The following is a 20,514-nucleotide window of genomic DNA, read 5'->3' as shown; positions in this document are numbered from 1 at the left end:
AGAGGCAGAGGTTGCAGTGAGCAGAGACTGTGCCACTGCACTCCAGCCTGGGCAACAGAGAGAAACTCCGTCTCAAAAACAAAACAAAACAAAGAATCAGTTCTTTGTTTCATTGACTCCTTCTGTTTTCAATTTCATTTTCTGCTCTCGTCCTTATTTCCTTCTTTCCTTCTGCTTGCTTTGGGGTTTCTTTTGCTCTTCTTTTTCTAGTTTCTTTTTGGTTTGTTTTAGGAATTTTTAGAGACGTGGTCTTGCTATGTTGCTCAGGCTGGCCTTGAACTCCTGGGCTCAAGCCATCCTCCCACCTTGGCCTCCTGAGTTGCTGGGACTACAGGTGTGAGCCACCACACCTGGCTTTTTTACTAGGTTCTTGAGGCAGCAGCTTATTTATGTGAGTTTTTCCCTCCTTTCAAATGTGTGCTGTTAAAGTTTTTAGCACTGCTTTTGCTACATGCCACTGTTTTTGTATGTAGTAATGCATCTATCTTTTTTTTTTTTTTTTTTTTGAGACGGAGTCTCGCTCTGTCGCCCAGGCTGGAGTGCAGTGGTGCAATCTCGGCTCACTGCAAGCTCCGCCTCCCGGGTTCACGCCATTCTCCTGCCTCAGCCTCTCCGAGTAGCTGGGACTACAGGCGCCCGCCACCACGCCCAGCTAATTTTTTTGTCTTTTTAGTAGAGACGGGGTTTCACTGTGGTCTCGATCTCCTGACCTCGTGATCCGCCCGCCTCGGCCTCCCAAAGTGCTGGGATTACAAGCGTGAGCCACCGCGCCCAGCCTATCTATCTATTAAAAAGAGACAGGGTTGTGTTATGGTTGCTGAGGCTGGTCTCAAACTTCTGGCCTCAAACAATCTTCTGGCCCCAGCCTCCCAAGTAGCAAACACAGTTTGGTTTTTTGTAATACTTTGAGACATAATTCACACAACATACTGTTCACCCATTGAAAGCGTACAATTCAATGTTTTTCAGTCTATTCACAGAGTGCAACTATCACAAAAATCAATATTAGGACATTTTAATCACTCCAAGAAGAAATCTTGGACTCCTTAGCTGTCATTCCCCATTTCTGCCTCCCAACACCCCTAGGCTTATGCAACCACTGATCTATCTTCCGTATGTATAGGATTTGCCTAGTCTAGACATTTCATAGAAATGGAATCATTCCATTTGTGGTCTTATGTGATTTCACTTCACATATTGTTTCAGGGTTCATCCATATTGGTTTTTTGTTGTTTTAGATGGAGTTTCGTTGTTGTTGCCCAGGCTGGAGTGCAATGGTGCAATCTCGGCTCACTGCAACCTCCACCTCCTGGGTTCAAGCTATTCTCCTGCCTCAGCCTCCAGAGTAGCTGGGATTACAGGCACCCGCCACCATGCCCAGCTAATTTTTGTAGTTTTAGTAGAGACGGGGTTTCGCCATGTTGGCCAGGCTGGTCTCAAACTCCTGACCTCAGGTAATCCGCCTGCCTCGGCCTCCCAAAGTGCTGGGATTACAGGCGTGAGCCACCGTGCCTGGCCAGGGTTTATTCATATTGTGACATGTATCAGTATTTCATTTCTTTTTATTGCCAAATAATATTTCATTCCATGGATATAACACAATTTGTTTATTCTATAGCTGATGCATATTTGTTTCTTCTTGGCTAATATGAATAATGTTGCTTTGAACATTCATTTACAAGTTTTTGCATGAACATACATTTTCATTTTTCTTGGGTACATATATACCTAGAAGTAAAATTGTCGAATCAGATGGTTACTCTTACGTTCAACCTTTTGAGGGACTGCCATACTGTTCTAAAGCGATCACACCCTTTATATTTCCACCAGCAGTGTATGAGTGTTCCAATTTTGCCACACCTTTGCTGACACCTGGTTTTTTGTTTTTATTATAGCCATTCCGGTGGGTGGGACTTAGTAGCTCATTGTGATTTTGATTTGCATTTCCTGATGGCTAATGTTGGTGAGCCTCTTTTATCTTTTTTGAAAAAATGTTTATTACTCCTGACCTCAGGTGATCCACTTGCCTCAGCCTCCCAAAGTGCTAGGATTACAGGCGTGAGCCACCGTGCCCGGCCCTGGATTCACAATTCTAATCCATTGATTTATATGCCCATCCTTATAATAGTACACTACAGTCTTGATTACTATAGGTTTGTAGTAAGTTTTGAAATAAGGAAGAGTGAGTCTTGCAACTTTATTCTTTTGGAAGATTATTTTGGCTGTACTGTGTCCCTTGAATTTTTAATGAATTTTAATATCAGTTTATCAATTTCTGCAGAGTCCAGCTTGAATTTGATAGGAATTGCATTGAATCTATAGATCAATTTGAGGAATATTATACCTGAAAAATTCGAAATCCTCCAATCCACAAAGGATATCCTTTTATTTATTTAGCTATTCTTTCATTTCTTTCCACAGTGTTTTTTAGTTTTCGGTTTATAAATTTTGTACTTATTAAATTTATTTCTGAGGGTTTTATTCTTTTTGATGCTATTGTAAATTGAATTGTTAATTTCACTTTTGGTTTATTTGTTGCTACTAATGCTATATATTTTAATGTGTTGTATTTTTATTTTATTCAGGATAATGCACTTTTCTTGGTGGGGGGGAGAAGGCAAGGTCACCCAGGCTGGAGTGCAATGGCGTGATCTTGGCTCACTGCAGCCTTGGCCTCCTAGAGACAGGCAATTCTCCCAAGTTATCCTCCTGAATGGCTGGGACTACAGGCACATACCAACACACCTGGCTTTTTTGTGTCTTATAAAGACAGGGTTTCACCATGTTGGCCAGGCTGGTCTTAAACTCCCGGACTCAAGTGATCCTCCCGCCTTGGCCTCCCAAAGTGCTGGGATTACAGGCATGAGCCACCATGCCTAGCCTTTTTTTAATTTCTAGGGACACATGGATTTTTCTCTTTGACACACAGATTATTTTAAAATGTTTAGTTTCCAAGTGTTTGGAGATTTTCTTATCTTTCTGTTACTGATTTCTAATTTGATTCCATTGTTGTTGGAGAACACATTCTGTATGATTTCAATTCTTTTAAATTGGTTGAGATTTGTTTTATGGCCCAGGATATGATCTCTCCTGATAGATGTTCTGTGGACACTTGAATATGTATCTTGCAGTTCTTGGGTGGAGCATTCTATAAATGTCTATTAGATCCTGTTAGTTGATGATGTTATTGGGGTTTTTCTATATCCTTCCTGACTTCCGGTCTACTGCTTTTATCATCATTTAGAGGGATTGAAGCCTCCAACTATAACTCTGGATTTGTCCGTTTCTTATTTCAATTCCTTCAGTTTTTGTTTCACATCTTTTGCAGCTCTATTGTCAGGTACATATACATTTAGGATTTCTGTTTTCTTGGTGGATTGACTCTTAAATCTTTATACAATATCACTATCTCTGGTAATTTTCTTTGCTCTGAAGTCTATCTGATACTAATATAGCTACTTCTGATTTCTTTCGTTTGCATGATATATTTTTTCCGTCTTTTATTGCAACTTGCCTGTATCCTTATGTTTGAAGTGAATTTTCTGTGTGCAGCATATAGTTGTGTAATATGTCTTAATTCATTCTAGTCTGTCTTTTAATTGATGTATTTAGACTGTTTACATTTAATGTCATTAATATTTTAAGACTTAAGTCGGCCACTTTTTTTTGTTTTGCTTTCTGTTTGTGCTGTTTTCGTTTTCTTTTTCCTACTTTCCTGTGAGTTATATAAACATTATTTAAAATGCTGCTTTTCTTTATTTACATTGTTTGTTTGTTCTTTTTGAGAGAGGGTCTTGCTCTGTTGCCCAGGTTGGAGTGCAATGGCGCAATCTTGGCTCATGGCAACCTCCGCCTCCTAGGTTCAAGCAATTCTCCTGCCTCAGCCTCCAGAGTACCTTGGATTACAGGGGTGTGCCACCACGCCTGGCTAATTTTTGTATTTCAGACCTTACTTTAATTCATAGCTGTACCACTGACAAAGACTGTAGATAATACAGTTCTCTGAGGTTGAGGTTCTCTTCAAGTATAAGGTGAGGGGGAGAGTGCGGGAATCATGGTGGATGATCCTAATTAAGGTTTGAGGCTTGTGCCTGCATAGGGAAGAATGAGCCCCTAAAGCCGTTCCCTGCAGGTTAAGACAAGTCTCCCTATTAATTGTTCAGGAAGGTCTTCAAATAAATTGAAGGTCTGGCGTACTGCAATTCCTGCAAGTTCTTAGTCATTATCAGCTTTGGCTGGTTAGAATCAGCTGTGATAAACCCGGGCTTCAATTTTGCTATATGCAAGGTAGGTGCTGCCGCAAGTGGAAAGTTTGTCTTTAAGAATATGCGCCGCAACCGGGCATGGTGGCTCACGCCTGTAATCCCAACACTTGTGGGAGGCCCAGGCAGGCAGATTGGTTGAGTTTGGGAGTTCAGGACCAGCCTGGCCAACATGGTGAACCATCATCTCTACTAAAAACACAAAAAATAGCCAGGCATGGTGCCGCACATCTGTAATCTCAGCCGCTCAGGAGGCTGAGCAGGAAAATCACTTGAACCTGGGAGGCAAAGGTTGCAGTGAGCTGAGATCATGCCACTGCACTCCAGCCTGGGCAACTGTTAGAAATGCTTGTTCCCCAGCACCACAAAATAGCACTCAAACATAAATTTAATTCTCTCAGCAAGGCCATTTTCACTTCCTGCGGAAATGGTGCCTCTCACAGATGGAACAACGGCAAGAGCACACTTCAACAAAGGAAAAGCAGAGGGTTTACACATTTGGGTCCTCCTTACTTCTGTGTCCTGCATCCATTGGCTGGTGCTGGACCTCAGTCTTAAATACCCGATTTGCTAACAACCTGAAACTTTCCTAAATAGTTAAGTGCAAGGGAAGATAAAGGAGAGGAAGTTGCTTATGAAAGGTTTAAGGAAGCAATAACATTTCCAAACAAGGAAGGGGCATAAAATATGAGCTGAGACTTCCTTGGGCCTGTCCAGACATGCCTGAATAAGCCAAAGCAACTAACTGGGCTAAATCGTTAAGAACAGTTGATAGCAGGCTTTGGAGTAAGACGTGATTATTCCTGGTGTCTATTTTTAAATCAAGACAACCTTTGAAGGGCTTTTCTACTTTCTACAGCAACAGCAAAACTCCAAGAAAAAAAAAAAAAAAAAAACCCTACAAAGGCCAGCACAGCAGCTCATGCTTCTAATACCAGCACTTTGGCAGGCTGAGGTGGGCGGATGAAATCAAGAGTTTGAGACCAGCTAGGCCAACATGGTGAAACACCATTGTGTTGACTTCGTGGGTTCTTCATCTTCCTGACTTCAAGAATAAACCCACAGACCCTCATGGTTTAATGTTACAACTGTTAAAGACTGTAGGTTGAGTTTCTTCCTTCCAACATTCAGACCTTATCCAGTTTCTTCCTACTGGTGGGTTCATGGTCATGCTGACTTCAGGAATGAACCTGCAGGCCTTCAACAGGTCTGTATCACACCTCTTAGAGGTGGCATGTCTGGAGTTGCTCATTCATTCTGGTGGGTTCATGCTCTGCTAGCCTCAAGAAAAAAGCCACCAACCTCTGCAGTCAGTGTTACAGTTCATAAAGGTGGAACATCCAGAGTTATTCATCCCTTTCAGTGGGTTTGTGGTGTCACTAGTTTCAGAATCAAAACTGTAGCCCTTCACAGTGAGTGTTAAAACTCATGAACATAGCATGGACCTAAAGAACTATCAACACCAACATTTACCGCAAACAGCAAGAGAACAACACTCCCTTAACACAAAAAAACCACCCAAACACGTTGCCCCTACTGGCTGGGGCGGGGTGGCCAGCTTTTATTCCCTTATCTGGCCCCACCCACATGCAGCTGATTGGTCCATTTTACAGAGAGCTGAGTGGTCCGTTTTGACAGAGTGCTGACTGGTGCATTTACAAGCCTTCAGCTAGACACAGAGTGCTGATTGGTGCATTTACAATCCTTTAGCTAGATACAAAAGTTCTCCAAGCCCCCACCAGATTAGCTAGACACAGCGCTGATTGGTGCGTTTACAAATCTTTAGCTAGACAAGAGTGCTGATTGGTGCATTTACAATTCTTTAACTAGATACAAAAGTTCTCCAAGCCCCCACCAGATTAGCTAGACACAGCGCTGATTGGTGCGTTTACAAATCTTTAGCTAGACAAGAGTGCTGATTGGTGCATTTACAATTCTTTAGCTAGACACAAAAGTTCTCCAAGCCCCCACCCGTCCCAGAAGCCCAGCGGGCTTCACTGCTCCCTGGGAGTCGCGTGGGACTTTTTGGCAACTAATCTGAGCACTCTGGGAGCTTGTCCCACACAACCAAGAGAGAAAGAGAAACAAAGAGAGAGACCCGTCATCGTGGCCAACGACTGCGCCAAGAGGGAACAGCGGTCCACGCACTGGACCCAGCCTCCAATCAAGCCCAGCAGGTCGCGCCAAATGCGGGACCCGCCGAGCCTGTGCCCACCCAGAACCCGCGGCAGCACAGCCCCGGTCCCCGCCTGCGCCTCTCTCTCCACATCTCCCCACGAGCAGAGGGAGCGGGCTCCGGTCTCGGCCAGCCCCAGGGAGGGACCCCCACAGCGCGGTGGCGCGCTGAAGGGCTCCTCGAGCCTGGCCGAGGCCAAAGAGGCGCCGAGAGCAAGCGAGGGCTGCTAGTGAGAGGTGACAGCATGCTGGCAGTCCTCACAGCCTTCATTGGCTCTTGGTGCCTCCTCTGCCTGGGCTCCCACTTTGGCGGCACTTGAAGAGCCGCTGCACCGTGGGAGCGAGCCCCTTTCTGGGCTGGCTAAGGCCAGAGCTGGCTCCCTTAGCTTGCAGAGAGGTGTGGAGGGAGAGGCGCGAGCGGAACCGGGACTGCGCGGCGCTTGCGGGCCAGCTGGAGTTCCGGGTGGGCGTGGGCTTGGCGGGCCCGCACTCGGAGCAGCCGGCCGGCCCTGCCAGCCCGACAATGAGGGGCTTAGCACCCAGGCCAGCCGCTGCAGAGGGTGTACTGGGTCCCCCAGCAGTGCCAGCTCACCGGCGCGCTGCGCTCCATTTCTCGCCGCGGGGCAGGGCTCGGGACCTGCAGGCCACCACGCCTGAGTCTCCCATTCCCTCCGTGGGCTTCTGTAAAGCCCAAGCCTCCCCGATGAGCGCCGCCCCCCTGCTCCATGGGGCCCAGTCCCATTGACCACCCAAGAGCTGAGAAGTGCGGGCACACAACGCAGGACTAGCAGATAGCTCCACCTGCAGCCCCAGTGCAGGATTCACTGGGTGAAGCCAGCTGGGCTGAGTCGGGTGGGGATGGGGAGAACCTTTGTGTCTAGCTCAGGGATTGTAAATACACCAATCCGCACTCTGTATCTAGCTCAAGGTTTCTAAACACACCAATCAGCACCCTGTGTCGAGCTCAGGGTCTCTGAATGCACCAATCGACACTCTGTATCTAGCCACTCTGGTGGGTCCTTGGAGAACGGTTGTGTGGACACTCTAGCTAGCTAATCTGGTGGGGACGTGGAGAACCTTTATGTCTAGCTCAGGGATTGTAAACGCACCAATCAGCGCACTGTCAAAACAGACTACTCGGCTCTACCAATCAGCAGGATGTGGGTGGGGCCAGAGAAGAGAATAAAAGCAGGCTGGCCGAGCCAGCAGTGGTAATGAGTTCGGTCTCCTTCCGTGGTTTAGAAAGCTTTGTTCCCTTGGTCTTTGCAGTAAGTCTTGCTGCTGCTCACTGTTTGGGTCCACATTGCTTTCATGAGCTGTAAACTAACCATGAAGATCTGCAGCTTTATTTCTGAAGCCAGCAAGACCACAAACCCACCAGACGGAAGAAACTCCATGAACGCTAATGCACATTAGAAGGAACAAATTCCAGACACACTGCCTTTAAGAATTGTAACACTCATTCTGGGGGTCCGTGGCTTACGTTCTTGAAGTGAGGCCACAGAACCTGCTAATACCAGAGACACTACCGTGTTGTGATTTTTTATCATTTCTACTAAAAATACATAAAACTAGCCAGGTGTGGTGGGGCAGACCTGTAATCCCTGCTACTCGGGCAGCTGAGGCAGGAGAATAAGTTGAACCTGGGATCCAGAGGTTGTAGTGAGCCGAGATTGCACAGTACTCCAGCCTAGGTAATAGAGTGAGACTCTATATCAAAAAAACAAAGACTGCTGGAATTTGCTTTATTCAGTGATGATTATATTGATCAAATTTGTCTGTTGATACTTGTAGAGGATGAAGGAGAGGGAGAAGTCAACAATGACAGTAAATTTTAGTGTGGAGTAACGGAATGGTGGTGCAGGAAACACAGGGAAGAGGAGTGACTCCAAGTGGGAATGGAGATAACATGCTGTGAACATTTGGGATCCGTAGAGCTGGGTAAAAATCAGGTTTAACTTACTCCCCATCCCCCTTTAAGATGCTTCTCAAGCAGCCTCACTCCCTAAAATAAACGGGTATTTGGCATTGAGCCACATTATTCTGCAGCCCCCATATTTTCTTCCAGGCAGGCCCTTCCTGGTGTAGACAAACAAGATCGGGCTTGAGTGACAATCCTCCCTGATGGCCTGCATCTGGTTTATACCCTGTAACTTGTTCCTTATTAACGGGGTCCTTCAAAATCCAGCCTGAGATGCCGTGGTCCCACAGCGGTGGCCTCACCTCTGGCCTGGCCGAGCTCACGTGGTCCAGCTTGTGCAAGTCCCAGGTCCAACTCCGGGTTTCCTGCTTTTGGCCACCCAGGATTGGACCTGGGACTGGTATTGGTCGGCCCTGCGGACAAGCGAAGCACAGGGATTCCCCGCCCCGTTCCCTGGTCTAGGGCGCTCGCCGCGATGTCCCGCCCCACTTCCCACCCGCTGAACGCAGGGAGAGTGCTGCTACTCGGCGGCTCCAGCCCCGCCCGCACTGTCCCCATTCTCTGCCCGCCCCTCTCCCGGGACACTGCGCACGCACCACAGAGCCGCCCCGGTCTCCCCGCCCCGCCACCGGGACTGAGAGCGCCCGCCGCTGCATTTCCGGCGACACCTCGCTGGCATTCCTGCGGCTTCCGCGCCCTTGTAGACAGCCCGGGCCTTCGTGAGACCGGTGCGAGTATTTGGGGATTATTCTTATTATTTTCTGCCACTTTTAACTTTTAGGTATTAGGAGTTTCACGGCCGTCTGCTTTTCGTCCCCCCGATTCAGCGGGCCTTTAGGCCGTGTGGTCGGTGCTTTTCTCGTTGGGTATTTTCTGCTTTTCTTAAAAGAAGTTGTGGATGCGCGGAGCCCCTGAGCTCCTGAGGCGAAGGCTTGCCCATGTAGCATGGTGTTGCCTCGTTTCTTGGTGGTTTTGTTGCTCCATCTCTTTAAAAGCCTCGCTAACTCAGTGCCGCCTCGAGTTAAGAACTGTGGGCAAGATCCCAAGCCCGCTGCCCTTCCCCGTTTTATGGGAACCTAATTCTTTCTTTTTGTTTCGGGGGTGGGGGGGTCTCGCTCTGTCGCCCAGGCTTGAGTGCAGTAGCCTGCATATGTCTCATTGAAGCCTCAGCCTCCTGGGCTCAAGCCATCCTCCCACCTCAGCCTCCCAAGTAGCTGTGATTTACAGGCGCATATCACCATGAGCGATTAATTTTTTTATATTTTTTAGTAGACAGTGGGTTTCACCATGTTGGCCAGGCTGGTCTCGAACTCCTAACCCCAGGTGATCCGCCCACCTCGGCCTCCCAAAGTACTGGGCTTACAGGCGTGAGCCACTTTGCCTGGCCTAATTCTTTAAACAGAGTAAACGGGGTACGCATTGCTTTCATCTTGTTAGGCTCACTGCATACAGGATACTTTTCTGTGAGAAAATAAGAGCTGTTTTTCCAAGGGTACAATGTCACATGTGATTCTGACTTGAGTTTCCGTATATTTTATCCTCCCCTTCTGTCCTCCTAACGAGAACTGTGAGTTGGATGCAGAAGTTTCTAAAAAAGTTGAGTATTGAAATTGGCTGTTGCAGCAGGGACGAAAAGCAACACCCCTACCTCCCCTCAAAAGAGACATTAAAGTAGTTGGATTAAGGGCACAGGAGTATTTGCTTTTCAATTTAGTGATAACGTGGGTAGCTGATGAAATGACTAACACATTCCCTGATTATAGAGCTGGTCAGTGGATCTTGCTGAGTTTTCTGTGGGCCTATGTGATTAGAAAGCTATGTGAGGTTTTTATGACAATGGTCGGCATCTGCTCAGGGTTTACTATGTGCTAAGCACCTTTACATGTGACATCCATTGAATGCTCACAACAGCCCTAGGAAATTGGTATCAGTGTTATCCTCATGGTACAGTGAAGGATACTGAGACAGGTTGCGTAGCTTGCAGGTTGGACACACTTCTTTGTGACTGCTGGAGAGCTGTGCTTTTAACCACCTCTGATGCAGCTTGTTTTCCGCAGGTGCAGGCCTGGGGTAGCCTCTTGTCTGGACAGAGAAGAGAAAAATGCAGGACACTGGCTCAGTGTGAGTGGACAGTAAATGGGTATGGAGTAGCCAGGAGCTTCTGGAAACCAGAGTTCCTTTCCTCAGCTGAAAAGAACCCTAAGAGTAGACTGCCTGGGATGGCGTGGGGGATGGGAGGATCACTGGACCTGTGGGCCAGAAACTTGGGTTTGAGTCCCAGCTCTGGCTTCGCTGAGTTGTGTGACTCTCAGAAAGTCATCCAACCTCTGTGGGCCTTATTTTCAGTGATAGGACCTGTGGGGAGATAGGACCTGTGGGGAATGATTACCTTTTAGTCCCATCCTGTGACAGTGTGGTTTGTTTTTAAAGCCAGGTTAGCACTGACTTCTCACTCTTGTGTTTTCAGAGTGCCTTTGCATTGGTTTGGCTTTGGCTATGCAGCACTGGTTGCTTCTGGTGGGATCATTGGCTATGTAAAAGCAGGTATGGTTTTGTGTTAGCCTCTTAACAGCTTCACGTTGTTCCAGTGAAATGTGAGTGTCCAGCTCCCTGAGAAGCAATCTTGTTTGAGTCCGCTTTGCTGTAGGTCCCCAAGCTGGAGTGCAGCCTTCCTTGTCAGTCTTGCAGCTCCTGCACTTGCCTTTTGGTTATCTGGTGAAGCTGAGCCAGGCCTCTTTTGGAATTACTTGTTTTTGCCTCTTTATCTACAGATAGGCAGGGGTGGTTGTAGTTATTATCGTTGACTGCCATTCATCAGCCACGACCCCTAAGTGCCATCTCTGGACTCAAGTAGGAGGAAACCTCTGGCCCACACAGACTGGTGTTTTGAAGTTTCCTCATTAGGCCAGGCAGGGGTGTGTCAGTTGTGTGCTTGTTTTTGCCCCCTAGTCCTTGCCTGCATTCCCACCCCAACCCCTGCACCAGAATTCTTCTTCTCCAGGTCTTTGTATTTTTTTTTAATTGACTGGCCTTATCTCCCTCTCCTTTTGTGATTTGCTGGAGGTCCTGCCTGTACACAATTCCGGCCCTTCATGGTTGGTCAGGCCTAATTAGAAAGAAGGCTTAGCCACAGTTCCATCTAAGGAGGGAAGATGGCCTTTTTTCCTTTCCTTAGATGGACGTGCCCTGCCTATTAGAGGAGAGAAAAATGGGGTGGAAAGACCCTGACTTCTCTGAGAAGATAGCACACCCCCCGAAACATCTTCCTGCTCGAGTCCACCTTGGCTATGAGCTGTGTTGAGAGTTCTCTGTGCTGTCCTCCTTTGTAGGGCAGGGGGTCTGGTGGATTCTGTTAGTGAAATAAGTGCCTGATATTACAATGCAAGCTGTGTTTGCTTCCCTCTAGGCAGCGTACCGTCCCTGGCTGCAGGGCTGCTCTTCGGCAGTCTAGCCGGCCTGGGTGCTTACCAGCTGTCTCAGGATCCAAGGAACGTTTGGGTTTTCCTAGGTATGTCTGCTTCGGCGTTTCCTTAGGGCAGCTGTGTATCCAGAATACTTTTTTCCAAAAGACCCTGGTTTGGTGGGATGGGGTGAGTTCTTCACACTTCACTTATGAGAGTTTCACTGCTTCTACCAAGTCCTCAGAAAGTTTTAAAATTAGGGTGCAGAGGCGGGAATTGTGCTGGTTTCTGTTTATCTTTTATGTACAGAACATGGAAGGATTTTCATACCTCGTGAATGTATTTACCCAGTAGCATTGAACTTCTATCAGGCAAATGTGTGAACCATTGAGGTTGCCCACTGAAGACCTTTGGCTTCAGCATCACTAAAATATCACACGTCTGGGTTAGGTTTGCATCCGAATTGCGATTTCCCCATTGAAAATCACCTCTTTAGCAGTTAGCTAAATGTGACTGCAGTGGCTCACACCTGTAATCCCAGCACTTTGGGAGGCTGAGGTAAGCAGATTACAAGGTGAGGAGTTCGAGACCAGCCTGACCAACATGGTGAAACCCTGTCTCTACTAAAAATACAAAAATTAGCTGGGTGTGGTGGCGGGCGCCTGGTAGTCCCAGCTACTTGGGAGGCTGAGGCAGGAGAGTCACCTGAACCTGGGAGGCAGAGATTGCAGTGAGCTGAGATCACGCCACTGCACTCCAGCCTGGGCGACAGAGCAAGATTCCATGTCAAAAAACAAAAAACATGGGCATAGAAGCAGGACTGGAAAGGTACCTTGCGAGCAGCACGGACAGTGAGTGGTGTGGGGGACATAAGAGTCCTTATCAGGGTGGCGTTCAGCACATTTCTGTGGGGCCCCACCCATGTGTCAGACACTGCTAGGAGTGTGGGTTCCTTGCCGTCTCCACAAACCCTGTGTGAGAATGAGTGCCATGTGGGAGGGAGAAGCCGTGTGATCTGTACATATCAGCCGGGTTTGGGAAGGGAGGTCAGTGATGGGTAATGGGGTGTGCTGGGGAAGGAGGTGCGTCCAGGTCCCAGCTCTGCCTAACAGCTCCCTCCCTCATGCTCCAGAATGACTTTGAGCCTGCTTTTTCCCTTTCTCTGATCCTACTCCACTCAGCAAATGACCTCATGCCTATTGTAGAGAAAAAACAGCAGCCATCAGGTGGGGATTCCTGGAGCCTTTAATCTCCAAGCCTCCCCTCGTCCTGTTTCCCTCCTCTCCAACACCAGTGTCTTCCTCTGGGCTTTGGGTGTCTTCTCCCTGACCTTCTCCAGACCTTTACACTGGCAAGGATCCTGTCTTGTATTTGTATTCCTCCTTTTAGGTGAATCTACCCATTGATACTCAGATATGCTTGTCTCCTTCCCCTTCATAAACTTCCCTTTTTTTGAGACGGAGTCTCACGTATTGCCCAGGCCAGAGTGTAGTGGCACAACCTTGGCTCACTGCAACCTCCACCTCCCGGATTCAAGCAATTCTCCTGTCTCAGCCTTCCAGGTAGCTGGGCTTCAGGCGTCCGCCAACATGCCTGGCTAATTTTTCTATTTTTAGTAGAGACAGGAGTTTCGCCATGTTGTCCAGGCTGGTCTGTAACTCCTGACCTCAGGTTTGGGAGGCCAAGGTGGGTGGACTGCCTGAGCTCAGGAGTTCGAGACCACCGTGGGCAACGTGGTGAAACCCGGTCTCTAATTAAAAAAAAAAAAAAAAAATTAGCCAGGTGTGGTGGCGGGCACCTGTAGTCCGAACTACTCAGGAGGCTGAGACTGGAGAATTGCTTGATCCCAGGAGGTGGTGGTTGCAGTGAGTCGAGATCACGCCACTGCACTCTAGCCTGGGTGACAGATCAAGACTCTGTCTCAAAAATTTTAGAAAAGTGCGACTCTGTTGATGTGTCCTTCTGCTTAGTATCCTTTAATAGCTTCTCATCGCTTTTAGGATGAAAACCCAAACCCTAGTATGGCCTTCAAGGCTCCATGTGGTCTGGCGCCTCTTACTCACAAACTGCATCTTGACTTCTGTGCCACACTGCCCTTTTAGGGTGAATGTGCCATGCTCCCTGTCACCACAGGGCCTCTGCATATACTGTCCCCTCTGCCTGGAAAGGGAATTCCCATCCTTCAGCTCATTAATTCCTGCTGTAATTTCAGATCTCAGCCAATCTTCACTTTTTTGTCTAAGCCTTTTTATCTGTGTGAGTCTTTAAAGTCTGTCCCATCAGACCTGAAGCACTGTAAAAGGGCAAAGACAGTTATGATTACCTTCGTATTCTCCAGCACCTAGCACAGCGCTTGACATGTAGTAGGTGCTTTGACAGATACCCAGTGGGAATTGCGTGCAGGGTAAAGGAAATAGCATCTGCAGGGCGTGAGAAACAGTGGCATTTTGGAGAAAACTAACACATTGATGGCTAAAGTATGGGTTTTGCAGAAGACAAGTGGTAAGAGATGAGGCTGGTAGGGCAGGCAGGGCTCAGGCTGTGAAGGGCCCTATTTGGCCAATATTGGTACTTGGACCCATAGGATGTGGGCAGCCAGTAATCTCCCCCACTTTGGGAAGGAGGAATAAGCACAAGATGAGGGGTGAGCCTTGAGAGATGAGTGGGGCTTGGCCCACTTCTGATTCCCCTGCGTACAAGATGTAATGAGTTTTAACACTTCTTTATATCTTTTTCATCAGCTACATCTGGTACCTTGGCTGGCATTATGGGAATGAGATTCTACCACTCTGGAAAATTCATGCCTGCAGGTTTAATTGCAGGTGCCAGGTACTTTCATTCTATTACTCTTCTTTACCATGTAGAGTTGAGTTTATTCCCCAGGATACTTTATGCATTCAAAACCTTACTTGTTTCAGGATATCTGATGCTATGTATCAACTGACATTTGATATATACACTAATAGGAAATGTTTCAAAAACAATAGCTGGTTTAATGTCAAAATGGCATGAGTATATCCATTCACTGTGGAAATGGGTTTGTTCTCATATTTGCTTTCCAGTCCATCCAAGCTCCTCCCTATATGGTGGCAGAAGTTTTAGTGCAAAGCCGTGACTGCAGCCTTTTGTGTGACTTGCATGGAAGATGTGGGGATCCCATATTTCTTAGATGTGTAGATATCTTTTACAGAAAATTTTGCTAAAAGGGAATTTTGATTGAATCCTGTTTTCTAATTTTTTTTTTTTTTTTTTTTTGGGACAGAGTATCACTGTCACCCAGGATGGAGTGCAATGGCGTGATCTCCGCTCACTGCAATCACCATCCGCCTCCCGGGTTCAAGTGATTCTCATGCCTCAGCCTCCGGAGTAGCTGGGATTACAGGCATGTGCCACCATGCCCGGCTATTTTTGTTGTTTTTGTAAAGACAGTGTTTCACCACGTTGGCCAGGCTGGTCTCGAACTCCTGATCTTGTGATCCGCCCACCTCGGCCTCCCAAAGTGCTGGGATTACAGACGTGACCCACTGCGGCTGGCCCTGTTTTCTAATTTTGATTATATAACCGAAACCAAATTGTGGTTTTTAAAAAATTTAGTTGTGGCCGGGCACGGTGGCTCACACCTGTAATCCCAGCACTTTGGGAGGCAGAGGCAGGCAGATCACCTGATGTCAGGGGTTTAAGACCATCCTGGCCAACTTGGCAAAACCCGTCTCTATGAAAAATACAAAAATCAGCTGGGTGTGGTAGTGGGTGCTTGTAATCGCAGCTACTCGGAAGGCTGAGGCAGGGAGAATTGCTTCAACCTGGGAAGCGGAGATTACAGTGAGCTGAGATCATGCCACTGCACTCCAGCCTGGGGGACAGAGCAAGACTCCATCTCAAAAAACAAACAAACAAACAAAAAATTTAGTTGTAGGCCAGGTGTGGTGGCTCATGCCTATAATCCCAGCACTTTGGGAGGCCAGAGAGGGCGGATCACTTGAGGTCAGAAGTTCAAGACCAGTCTGCCCAACATGGTGAAACCCCATCTCTATGAAAAATACAAAAATTAGCCGGGCATGGTGGTGCACGCCTGTAATCCCAGCTACTTGGGACACTGAGTCAGGAAAATCTCTTGAACCTGGGAGGCGGAGGTTGCACTGAGCCAAAATTGTGCTGCTGCTGAACTCCAGCCTGGGCAACAGAGGTGAGTGAGACTCCCATCTCAAAAAAAAAACCTTCTCAAAAACAAAAAATTTAGTTGTTAAGTATCATAAACACATCCTGAAGGTAAGGGAATTTTAAAAATCTGTTTTGGAGAAAGATTACATACTCTGATCATAGTCGTGATGCTGCCAGTATAACGTTTTACACCTGAAGCAAGAAAGTCAGTGTGGAGCAAGGTCTAGAGCAGTAAACTGAGAGGCTGGAGAGTCTGCCATTAATCGGATCTGTGATGGTGGGAGGCCTTGCTCTCTCTCGCCTCCACTTCTTCATCTCTTCAAATCATTGGCAGTTGGGTTAGGATCCAGCTCATGTGTGCTATTTTAAGACTGTCCCTTGGCTTGCTTTTTCTCTGGTTCCTCCAGGGATGGAAATTTTACCTTTGACCACTCTTGCCTTAGTACCTCCTCCCCCACGCAGTTGTGAGGAACCAGCAGAGTTTAGTTCCTTAAAAACATAGTTGCCTGTTCTGTCCTTTACCTGACATTTTCTATCTTGTTTCTTTTAAACAGTTTGCTGATGGTCGCCAAAGTTGGAGTTAGTATGTTCAACAGACCACATTAGCAGAAGTCATGTTCCAGCTTGGACTGATGAAGAATTAAAAATCTGCATCTTCCACTATTTTCAGTGTATTAAGAGAAATAAGTGCAGCATTTTTGCATCTGACATTTTACCTAAAAAAAAAAAGACACCAAACTTGGCAGAGAGGTGGAAAATCAGTCATGATTACAACCCTACAGAGGTGGCGAGTATGTAACACAAGAGCTTAATAAGACCCTCAGAGATCGATTCTTGTATATTGATGTTATCTTTTCTTTCTGTATCTGTAGGTAAATCTCAAGGGTAAAATGTTAGGTGTCAACTTTCAGGGCTCTGAAACCCCATTCCCTGCTCTGAGGAACAGTGTGAAAAACATCTCTTACGAGATTTAGAATATCTGTTCTTTTGCTCATCTTAGACCACAGACTGACTTTGAAATTATGTTAAGTGAAATATCAATGAAAATAAAGTTTACTATAAATAATATTTCCTATGGGGTCTTCATTGTCAGGGCTGTCTAGTTTATAGAATGAGATGTTGCTAGCAGCAAGATATAGAAACATGAAAGTATTTTGTTAATATTCAGAAATTACCTATTTTGAATAACTTAAGGACCAAGGAAAGTTATTTGATTGTACATTGCATTGAAGCTTGTTTCAAAAATGACCTCTGAGGATTTTTTTTGTTTTTCAAGAGACGAGGTCTTTCTCTGTTGCCTAGGCTGGAGAGCAGTGGTGCAATCATATGTCACTGTAGCCTCAAACTCTTGGATTCAATCATCCCACCTCAGCCTCCTGAATAGCTGGTACTACTGGTGCATACCACCACACCCAGCTAATGTACTTTTTTTTTTTTTGTAGATGTGGTCTTGCTCTGTTGCCCAGGCTGGTCTCAAACTCCTGGTCTCAAGTGATCCTCTCGCCTTGGCCTCTCAAAATGTCCTGGAGTAATAAGCATGACCTACTGTACCTGGCCACTGAGGTTTTCTTCTTTTTTTGAGACGGAGTTTCACTCTTGTTGCCCAGGCAACCTCTGCCTCCCGGGTTCAAGCCATTCTCCTGCGTCAGCCTCCCAAGTACCTGGGATTACAGGCATGCGCCACCACACCCGGCTAATTTTGTATTTTCAGTAGAGACGGGGTTTTCCATGTTGGTCATCCTGATCTCGAACTCCCGACCTCAGGTGATCCGTCCACGTCGGCCTCCCAAAGTGCTGGGATTACAGGTGTAAGCCACCATGCCCGGCAGCCACTAAGGATTTCTAAGGTTAGGACTGTGGGCTGGGCACGGTGGCTCACGCCTGTAATCCCCACACTTTGGGAAGCTGAGGCAGGCGGGTCACAAGGTTAGGAGTTCGAGACCACCATGGCCAATATGCTAAAACTCCATCTCTACTAAAAATACAAAAATTAGCCAGGTGTGGTGGCGGGTGCCTGTAGTCCCAGGTACCAGAGAGGCCGAGGCAGGAGAATCACTTGAACCCGGGAGGCGGAGGTTGCAGTGAGCCAAGACCGTTGCCACTGCACTCCAGCTTGGGTGACAACAGTCTCTCCAAAAAAAAAAAAAAAAAAAAAAAAAAGGACTGTGTAGCACAATTAAAAGGTGATTTTTTTGTTGTAATTAGTTCATACATAAATGTGAAACTAGAAGACCCATCTAGAGCTTGAATCACCTAGTTTGGTGTCTACATTGGATACATTAACTGGATACTGGTACCGTTTCAACACGAAGAATTAACTCAGTCTGGTAGCCCTTTAGTTTTCATTCCCTCTTTAAAAAGGAAAATATACCATGTTCTCTACCCTGTTACTGCTTTAGAGTTTAATTCAGGCACTTTATGTATTTGCATAAGCCCCTTGAAAGTGGTCCTAGTTTTCCATCCTTTCTTATAAGACACTGGACAATTAAGGGCACTTGTGTTACAGTGGTAGAGGAATCAGAAGGCCATAGACCATCCAAACCTACCACCCTCCCAGACTTCCATAGCTAAGAGTTTGAATAACGATGGTGGCCCTTTCATGTGTCATGCAGTGTTGCCAAAGGGCACATTTTTGTCACCTTCAGTCCTAAAGGAGGACCTGGCTCCTGAATGACAAGGTTCCCTGAAGGTGGGATTAGTTTAGGTGCTAAGTAGACCTGTGTGACTATCTGGTCCTCAGCAATCAACCTGGGAAATTCTAAAGCTGCCCACAGATGAGAGGCAAGGTCGTCATGGCTCTTGCCACGTCCCCTTGGCCCTGCTTCTCTGCAAAAATCCCTGAATATTTACTACCGTAAGGGTTGTGCTGGGTCCTAGTGGGACTGGAATTGGTTCTTTCCAGTAGGCTCTTGGTGTCGCCAACTTCAAGAATGAAACCTTAAACCCTCGAAGTTAAGTGTTACAGTTCCTGAAAGATTGAGAGTCCGGAGTTTGTTCCTTCAGATGGGTCCGGAGTTCTGTCGTTCTGGTGGGTTCGTGATCTCGCCGATTTCAGGAGGGAAGCCGCAAACTTTTGCAGTGAGTGTTACAGCTTTTAAACACGGCGCAACCGGAGTTGTTCATTACTCCCTGGAGGTTGTGTAGTCTTGCTGACTTAAGCAGTGAAGCCACAAACCTTCAGTGTTACAGCTCTTAACTGTGGCGTGCCCAGAGTTGTTCGTTCCTCCCCGTGAGTTCGTGGTCTTGCTGACTTCAGGAGTGAAGCCACACCTTCGCACGGAGTGTTACAACTCTTAAAAGCGGCACGTCGGGAATTGTGTGTTCCTCCCCATGGGTGGGTGGTCTTGCTAACTTCTGGAGTAAAACCACAGATCTCAACGGGGAGTGTTACAGCTCATAAATATAGTGCAGACACAAAAACTGAGCAACAGCAAGATTTCATTACAAAGACCAAAGTCCCCAAGGTAGGCAAGAGTATCCAAGCTGCTGTTGGCTCGGGTGGCCAGGTTTTATTCCCTAATTTGGCCCTGCCCACATGCTGCTGATTGGTCCATTTTGCAGAGTGCTGATTGGTCCATTTTGCTGAGTGCTGATTGGTCCATTTTTACAGAGTGCTGATTGGTGCGTTTATAAACCTTTAGCTAGACACAGAGCACTGATTGGGTGTTTACAATGCTTTAGCTACACAGAAAGTTCTCCAAGGCCCCACCAGACCCAGAGACCAGCTGGCTTCACCTCTCACTAGCAGGTCAAAGAACAAGCCACGGTGCTTGCCCTTCCTGGAGTCTGGTGGAGGAGGCGGACATCTAAACAAAGGCAGTATAGAAATAAGTGTATAATGGAGGTAGATCCGTATTACTGTGGGGGTACAAGGAGTAGGCATTTCTGTTTAGGGAGTCAAGGTAGGCTTCACAAAGGAACCAATAGTTAAGCTAAGTCTTGTCAGTTGATTCACTAGTCAGTTGACGTGCACTCCTTTTGTGAGTTGTCTATGAGGAATTCATAGACAATGACGGGGCAAATGTCTCAGGTAGAGGGAGCAATGTATACTGTGCCTCAAAGGCATGAAACTATGTATTACAACTGGGTTCAACCCTTTCCTTAGCGATCTAATTCTTTTTAATGGCTTTTAAGTTGTATGGATGTTTACTATTTAGTTTACCATTCCCCTACTCATAGAAATATGTCTTATTTAATGCCTCTGATAGCCGGGCGCGGTGGCTCATGCCTGTAATCCCAGCACTTTGGGAGGCCGAGTTGGGTGGATCACGAGGTCAAGAGATCGAGACCATCCTGGCCAATATGGTGAAACCCCATCTCTACTAAAAATACAAAATTACCTGGGCGTGGTGGCGCTCACCTGTAGTCCTAGCTACTCGGGAGGCTGAGGCAGGAGAATCACTTGAACCCAGGAGGCGGAGGTTGCAGTGAGAGGAGATTGTGCCACTGCACTCCAGCCTGGTGACAGAGCAAGACTCCATCTCAAAACAAACAAAAAAACCGGCCTGGCACGGTGGCTCATGCCCGTAATCCCAGCACTTTGGGAGGCCAAGGAGGGCAGATCACAAGGTTAAGAGATCAAGATCATCCTGGC

At 47.0% G+C, this 20,514-nt stretch overlaps 1 protein-coding gene across 2 annotated transcripts; it reads left to right on the top strand.

The window, feature by feature from the left end:
- Positions 1 to 8,817: 8,817 nt before the first annotated feature.
- Positions 8,818 to 16,988, top strand: TMEM14C (transmembrane protein 14C). Of its 2 annotated transcripts, XM_063632410.1 has the most exons (6): positions 9,114 to 9,954; positions 10,416 to 10,479; positions 10,826 to 10,902; positions 11,765 to 11,866; positions 14,501 to 14,588; positions 16,475 to 16,988. In XM_063632410.1, exons 2-6 carry the CDS (start codon positions 10,460 to 10,462, stop codon positions 16,524 to 16,526), a joined length of 339 nt encoding a protein of 112 aa, XP_063488480.1. In that variant the 5' UTR covers positions 9,114 to 9,954; positions 10,416 to 10,459; the 3' UTR covers positions 16,527 to 16,988. The 2 variants fall into 2 exon arrangements, with proteins under 2 accessions (XP_063488479.1, XP_063488480.1); XM_063632409.1 differs by lacking the exons at positions 9,114 to 9,954; positions 10,826 to 10,902 and adding an exon at positions 8,818 to 9,086 and having other exon boundaries at positions 10,402 to 10,479.
- Positions 16,989 to 20,514: the final 3,526 nt, after the last annotated feature.

The sequence above is a fragment of the Symphalangus syndactylus genome, chromosome 23 (genome assembly GCF_028878055.3).
Source record: "Symphalangus syndactylus isolate Jambi chromosome 23, NHGRI_mSymSyn1-v2.1_pri, whole genome shotgun sequence".
In the NCBI taxonomy this organism is placed as follows: domain Eukaryota; kingdom Metazoa; phylum Chordata; class Mammalia; order Primates; family Hylobatidae; genus Symphalangus; species Symphalangus syndactylus.
The sequence above is the reverse complement of the archived record's forward strand: the minus strand, read 5'-3'. Positions and strand labels throughout refer to the sequence as shown.

Excerpts from the sequence above, each read along its gene's own strand:
- TMEM14C (XM_063632409.1), top strand. The coding sequence starts at position 8,834 with ATGTCCCGCCCCACTTCCCACCCGCTGAACGCAGGGAGAGTGCTGCTA. Across the intron at positions 9,087-10,401 it reads CCCGGGCCTTCGTGAGACCG|CTTGTTTTCCGCAGGTGCAG; the intron begins GTGCGAGTATTT and ends CCTCTGATGCAG. Across the intron at positions 11,867-14,500 it reads GAACGTTTGGGTTTTCCTAG|CTACATCTGGTACCTTGGCT; the intron begins GTATGTCTGCTT and ends CTTTTTCATCAG.